Genomic DNA, 7,795 nt, shown 5'->3' with positions numbered 1-7,795 from the left:
CATGCAACTGTAATTGAATTTTTTTTATAAACCATAATTATATATTTTTTTTTATGAAACCAACATAATTATTTTTTATTTTACAAAAACTGTAAGAACCGAAATGTCATTCCAGCCGTTTTCATAGATTTCGAGAAAAAAATACGTTGAAAAATTGTAAAAATATACAGGACCGAATTATCATTTCGGTTCCAAAAAAAAATTATTTCGGAACTGAAATGACATTTCGGCTTTTATGATTTTTGTAAAAAAAAAATAATGTTGGTTTCATAAAAGCCCTTTATCTAATTATGGTTTATAAAAAAATTCACTGTAGTTCGGCTGAAAGTATTGTACACGGTCCGGTACCGTCTAGAAAATACGGGTTGCAAGCGAGAGCTTCCAAACTTCCCAAACCAGCCATCTATGCAAAAAGTGGCAAAGAAACTGACGCAAAAATTATTTTAAGCTCCAATTCTTTTGGTTGGATCTGAAGTAGTGTTTTTTATGGTTCAACGTTGAAGATGATTATTCATACGGATTCTCTGTACTAAAATTTGTATGGCAATTCGTACAGCAACTCAAGGAAAGAAATGTCTTTTATAACTATTTATTTCCACCTAAGATGTCACCTGAACAATTTTTGTGTGCTAAGATTCAATATCTAAATATTAGTTTCTGATCTAGTAAAGACAATGTCCTTTGTATGAAAGGTTTTGAACTCGGACAATTTTTTTTTTCTTTAAACCGTAAGTATTGATAATTAAATAAAAGTAGTACAGAAGTTCCAGTGTTACAAAACAATCTAAATTAACTCCTAAGAAATTGTCAGTTACTTATTTGATCTATGTATTAAGTAATATGTAAGTTCAAAAATTAAAGGATCAAATTTTCTTGATATTCATCATTGTGGGTGGAGCAAGCTCCTCATTTTTAATTTTAAAAAATAATTTAATAGTTACGGGCGCAAAGCTCTATCACAGAGAGTGAAGGCTCAAGCTCAACCTCTAAATTTCTTCAAAAATAAATAAATAAATATAAAACAGTTACCTGTTATCTATTTTTTTATATAAAATATTGAACCATTAATTTCTTTTTAGAATATAATAAAAGTTTGAAAATACTGATTTTCAATGTAAAAAGTTAAGCCATTTCTATTTTAGTATTCGCATAGAATGGGTCATTTCTCTTTCTCCTTAGTTGCAACATTTTGGCTCCACAGATCCATCCACAGAAGATTTTAAAACTTGTTGATCATCTATTGGTGGTGTCTATCTGGCTACACATAAATTACCACCAAAGGGAGCAACAATCCAACCCTGGGAAACAAAATGGATAAACTCGGTCTACGAGTGTTGAATTGTCCCCTGAATCCCTTAAAATATTGTTTAAAGGTACAATTAATTATTATCATGTCCAGGCCACATGCCTATCGGTCTTTAGAGACGCCTTTTATCGAATTCATATCTTCTGCATTAAATCAAATTTTGAGTTAAAATGTGGACCGTTCGATTGAGATCTGTACTAATATTAAAGGTCCCGTGCGTTATAGGCTTGGGCCAGATTGGTCTGAATTCTGATTGTACGGTTCAGAAATTAACTCAAACGGTACGTTAATGCAGAGGATACGTGTCCCCTTTTCTCCCCTAACTGATTGGTCAAGGTTATAAGGTCAAGGAAGTCTTTTTTTTTTTTTTTTGAAAATCTCCGTAGCTTCTACGAAGTTGTGAGAGGATATGAAAAAAATAAATCCAAAAAGTACTAACAACATATCAGGGTCAATTGAACTCCATTATTTTTTTATTCAAAATTTGTGTTTATATGTGGTAAAATTGACTTCCATTCATAGTATAAAAAAATTATATAATTAGCTCTATTCACATTTAACTAGCATAGTTTGAAATTTAGCTTCGCCCCCGAATAAATCGACATAAAATCAAAATTGCAAAAGTTAGACCTAGAGATGAACTGAACTCAAATCATCTGTCTAGATGGCTTAAGTTTTGTTCATCTCTAGATTTAACTGGTGCAATTTCGATTTTATGTCTATTTATTCAGGGACGAAGCCAAATCCCTTATTTCACAGTTTAGGCCTCAACCATACACCACTGTCTAGGAGACATTATTTGTTTCCATTTTTAAAACCATTAACCAACTAGCAAAATTAACAAGAGAAGGAATCACAAAAATTACAAACAAAAGGATTTTAACATATTTCAATTATTCGAAAGTTCAACTACTTAATGAGACAACAGGCAATAAAAACCAATTGAAAATAAAAATAAGTATTATGTTATAATAAAAAGGAATATCCAATGCCCTATAATTTAAACTCAGGATTGTGTTTTTTCAATGATCTTGGCCCGCTGGAGCATTTGCTTCTTAGTCGGCCTAGCAGCCCTTATTTTGTCACCACGCACCAGACACTAAAATATCGGGTATAACATCCATAATTACTAACAAGGACCCGTTAATTGAAAATTTCATCTAATTGAAGGATTTCTGTTAAGTGATGATACCTTGTCTACTAAGCCGAACTCCTTTGCCTCCTCGAAGTACATTGAGTAGGTTTGCCGCATCACTTTCTCTACTTTCTCAAATGACTGAAACATGACAGCAATCAAGTTCATGTAAAATAGATTAATAGAACAAATAAATTTCATGATAACTGTAGACATGAAAGTATTTTAAAGAGAAACACAAACATTTCCGGTGTGCTTCGCTAGAAGTTCTATCAACTTATTTCTTTGAATCAAGGCCTGCATTAAGAAACAAGAATTTTAAAAATTTTAAGCTGTAGTAGCGGCATGCACAGTGACGGAACAAAAAAATTTATATGGGGACTGAAATGTAAAAATGCAAAATATGTTGTCACTGGAATTAGAAAGTCTCCACAGCCACAAAGTGAAATTTTCACCACTATGCTACAAGCACACATTTAACATTTTATGAAGGGGCTGAACTATCTAAAAACTTAAAAAAAATTAAATTTCAATTTAACTTGTATACACATGATTAAAAAAAAAATTTAAATCAGGGGAGTCGCAAAGCACCCCCCTACACTACCTTAAGATTCACCCCTGGGCATGGAGAAATGCAAAAGTCACTACTAAGTTCACATCAACAGGTCCATACCAGTTTTTTAACACTGTAATGCAGAGGCCTCTTTTTGCAAATTTTCCTTGCAAAAAGACCCAACAAATATAGTCATATAAATTAAACAATAGTAAAGACCTCTCTAGTGCGTCTAACTAAATCAGCAGCTGGCATCTCCCCATATGCTGGCATGCGTGGTTGTTGAAGGAAAGCTGAGACACATAATAGTCAACCAAGAAATTTTAACAAATACAAAAAAATACAAGCTAAATAAGATTCAATTTTTGCCATTTTAAGTAAAATGTCAGCCAAAAAAGATGTTGGCCTTGTTTATGCTCTCACCTCTTACATGGGGCATCATGTAACGTTTTCCCTTAGTTCCTGCTGCAAGAAGGAGAGATGAATGGCCAACTGCTGTACCAAGTAGCACAGTATGCACCTACAATATAAATCACATATCATCATTTAAATATTTAGTTATATGAAGACAAATCACGTGATATTTGTTGAAAAGGAATGAATAAAATGATTGTATTCTTATTTCATTGTGTTTAACAACATCTCTAACCATACAGCTCCTACTGTATCTCTAACACTAGGGGTGTTCATTGGGTCATTACGGTTAAAACCGAATTAAATATAGTCAAACAAAATTTTTATTTGGTTTTCAAAAATATAACCAAACCAACCGAATAACAACCGAACCAAAATAACCAAAGTAAATTTCGTTTGATTTGTTGAACCGGAATAAGAGAGATTTAATTATAAAAGGTCAAAACTCAATACATACACAAATACATTTAATAATCACATAAATAAATATGAATTATTATGTACAAGTTGTTGACATTACACACATTGTTCAATTCCATAAAAAAAACACGAACCAAATATAAAAAACCGAACCAAATATAAATTGAACCAAATATATACAAGTAGTTGACATTACACATCGGTCGGTTCAGTCTTTTTGGTTTTAAAAAATCTAAACTGAACCAAATATGAAAAATTGAAGTAATTCAAAAATTCAACCGAACCGATCCATTAAAACAGAAAAACCGAACCATTTAATCCAAACTTTTTTGGTTCAGTTGAATACCAAATAAACTGGACCCAATAAACACCCTTATGACTAACACACGTAAAAAAAATGACTTAAAATTTACCCTCCCCTCGTAGTTATTTGTATAGCCAACAACCAACTGTAGATTCCATATATTATTGGCACAGTAATGCGCTATACTGGTGAAATAATGAACCATAATAATAAAGCCCAGCTACGATATCCATAAAGAACATTTTTCATTTTGTATTAATAAAAGTATATTGTAAGCCTATAATGATTAAACAAATACCTCATTTGTTAAACTCATCATACAGTCATAAATTGCAAAACCCTCGGACTCTAGTGCAATCTGATATGCCACATATACTTGAGAACATTAATAAGAGGAAATTAACGTCAGAAAATCAAGAATAAAAATAATAAATAAAAGAATTTACTCACTGGTTCGTAATCTTCATTTAATGTACCAGTTGAGAAACTGATGTACAAGTAGATTGGTTCATTTGGGTCCATTGCTTGAAGGTACAGAAAACTTGACACTATCAGTTCAGTGACAGCTGGTACTAACTGCGAGAGATAGATAGATGGAGAGAGAGATTTCACAAATAAATCAAATCACTATAGGCTAAAAGATTTTGGGTTTGATGGCAAATTTATTTGGTGCAGTACAGGTATCAGAACCGAACCAATTGATTCATAAGAAAAGATGCAACACAAATTTTATTGCTCTCTCTCTCTCTCTTACCGGTAAGTTGAGGTACACGACACGGTGATAGAGAAGATCAGAATCAAGATCAGGTGGGGGCATGCTTAAATGCTTATATTCATCAATACGAGGACGAGTACGTGTTACTACCTAGAAAAGACAACTAATCAGTTATAATATAAAAAGAGTAATTTCATAAGAATGCCATACAAAATCTGAAATATATTACATATACACATTTAACAATAAGAAATATCCTGCTCAACCTATAAAACATTATAAGCATCAGAAACATCCTCCTTTCCCTATGCTGTTCACAAAAAAAATTTAAAAACAATAGCACAATATACATATTTCTCTCTCTACTTATTGAAAGCAGTGTTATCAAAACCGGACCGGACCGGCCAGTTCGGCCAGAAAAAACCGGAACCGTAGTTCCGGTTTGGTTCTTTAATTAGACCATATAAGCATCAGAACCGTTAAAATCCGGGTCATTTTAACGACTTTTGAATAAAAACCTAGTAAAACCGTGTTTAAAAAATCGGTTCTCAACTGAGCCAAAAAACTTTATATCTCCTCGCGAAAATCTCATTTCATTTGACTCTTTCCTTTCTCTTCTTTCATGCGATTGGAAAGAGATCAAAATATGCAAATAATTGGAAAGACTCACGGAGACATGATCCCCACCACAAGCACATGGACCAACTCAGATTCTCAATAAGGTTCAAAGTTCAAGCAAAAAACCTAAAAAGACTACTCAAGCTGAAGCAACAATGGTCCATATCGTTAGCCAAAAGCCCAATCTGTAAGTTCTCAAGTAAATACTAACACTAATTGATGAATTTATGTTTGTATATGATAGTTGAACTACTCGTATTTGATTAACACTTAGTGTTAGTATTTACTAGTGCTGTGTTTGACAAAATGCTTAACTGAACATTTCCGGCGAAGCACTGATACACTACTGACATGTTATTCTTAGGTAGAGTTGTATGTTTTATCTAAGACAATGCATATTCTCATTATTTATCATTAGAAGAGTTAGATGAGAATGTAAGTATATCTAGATGGACTTTGAAATAATAATTTATAACTATTTTAAAAAACTAGCGGTTGAACCAATCGGTTTACCGGTTCGACCAATAAACCATTCAATGTACGGTCCGGTTCTGATAACATTGATTGAAAGAGAAACAAGAACATTTCTTTTTTAAAACAACCTCTTATCTTATGATTATAACAAAAATAAAAAAAACTTCCCTGCACAAAGATTTAAGTTTAAAAAGGAGACGAAAATATTATATTTAGCATCTGCTTAATGAAAGAGAAACAATAGCACGGTATCTCTATTTTTTCTCTCTACTTAATGAAAGAGAAACAAGACATACTACATCAAAAAACAGGCTATGGATATAGGTTTATTTCCTCCTGTTTAAAGCACAGTCACAAGATTCGCGAATAATTCATTTTTTTGGTGATGACAAACCGAATGCCAAATTATTCGGTTGACCAAACGTTGACCGAATTATTCCCAAATAATACAAACTTTTCCCGAATTTTTACCAGAACATTTTTTTTTCTTCCTTATAGGACTGAGATCTCTGTTTTGAATAATTCCGGATCATTCCTGAATTATAACCGAATTATTCCCGAATCACGAAGTTTTGACCTCGCCGAACGGAACCCGAATAATTCATTTGTCACTATGGTTTAAAGGGGCAAAGATGATAAATCTCAGTTCACACACGAATGTAGGTTTTGTAGGCAAACGTGAAACTTTTACATAAAACCCAAAAAAATAAAAATATTAGCTCCTAGAAGGGAAAATTCTATAAACAAAAAGTAACCAAGTTTTTTTCTAGTCTAGTTTACAAATCTACTGATTTTGGAACAGATGCAGTAATTAAACCAGGCCATTGCAATTGCCATCAATTTACCTCGACAGATTTTCTTGAGCGAGTTAAACTAGAGTTGAAGGTGGAGCTCGCAACTACGTCAAGAAGAGGCAAATTGTCGGGAGCTTTTCGCGATTTGGGAGAGAGGTCAAACGAATCGTCTGAACTGAGACTTGGCATAAACGGGCTATTGAGTTGAACTGGAGTGATAGGTGTTCGCGAGTCTGACACCATTAATGAGCTCCGAGGTCGTCTCTTGGATGATGGAGAATGAGGAGAGAATGAGAGAGAAGGGGAAGGAGAGGTGGAGATGGAAGGTGGAAGTGACACGTGGCGGAGGGTTAGAGCTGAGCCAGTCGCCATGGCTATAGCAGACTAGCAGAGTAGCGCAGTGTAGCGCCTCTCCTTACTTTCAAAAGGGTTTTACTTGGGAGGGGTTAGCACTCAAAGTCAGACAACTCCAAAGGGATGAGCTTTTTTCGTAACAGACCTCCACAAACTAGATATTTTTTGCGGGCCTTTAACGAACATACATCTTACATAGATTTTCAGCCCAGTATAGCCCAGATATCTGGTTGGATTTCATTTTCATTTTCAAAAAGAAAAGCAAACAGCCCAAATATATCAAGAGAGATCCACTTACAAAAGATTATAACATCTTATCACAACTCGGTTTTGCGATTTTTAAAGTCTAAATAGTCGATCCAAACCGTTCAACATGTAACATGTACTAACATGTGTTTGAATATCAAATTTTACATTTTTTTGAATTTTTTACTATTTATTGAGTATTTTATAAAACTGTTGTTTTTCAGTGGTTCAGAATTATCTAAAAGTAACAGTTTTGTAAAATACTTAATAAATAGTAAAAAAATTTATAAAATTTTTAAAATTGATCTTCAAGCACATTTTAATAAAGATTACATGCTGAACGGTTCGGATCGACTATTTAGATTTTAAAAATTGCAAAACTAAATTGTGTTAAGATGTTGTAACTTTCAAATGCTGTAAGTGGATCCCTCCTCATAAATCAATTTGGAATAGTATTGATAG

At 33.2% G+C, this 7,795-nt stretch overlaps 1 protein-coding gene across 1 annotated transcript; it reads right to left on the bottom strand.

Moving 5' to 3' along the window:
- Positions 1 to 2,156: 2,156 nt before the first annotated feature.
- Positions 2,157 to 7,222, bottom strand: LOC144556196 (ATP-dependent caseinolytic (Clp) protease/crotonase family protein). The gene is made up of 9 exons (XM_078304701.1): positions 6,785 to 7,222; positions 4,887 to 4,997; positions 4,583 to 4,708; positions 4,431 to 4,490; positions 3,418 to 3,514; positions 3,214 to 3,287; positions 2,685 to 2,738; positions 2,499 to 2,582; positions 2,157 to 2,405 (listed from the first exon to the last, which is right to left on the bottom strand). The coding sequence occupies exons 1-9, from the start codon at positions 7,103 to 7,105 to the stop codon at positions 2,313 to 2,315; spliced, it is 1,020 nt and encodes a 339-aa protein (XP_078160827.1). The 5' UTR covers positions 7,106 to 7,222; the 3' UTR covers positions 2,157 to 2,312.
- Positions 7,223 to 7,795: the final 573 nt, after the last annotated feature.

This window comes from Carex rostrata, chromosome 6 (assembly GCF_964058835.1).
Source record: "Carex rostrata chromosome 6, lpCarRost1.2, whole genome shotgun sequence".
NCBI classification, from domain to species: domain Eukaryota; kingdom Viridiplantae; phylum Streptophyta; class Magnoliopsida; order Poales; family Cyperaceae; genus Carex; species Carex rostrata.
This window is presented reverse-complemented; position numbering and strand designations above follow the sequence as displayed.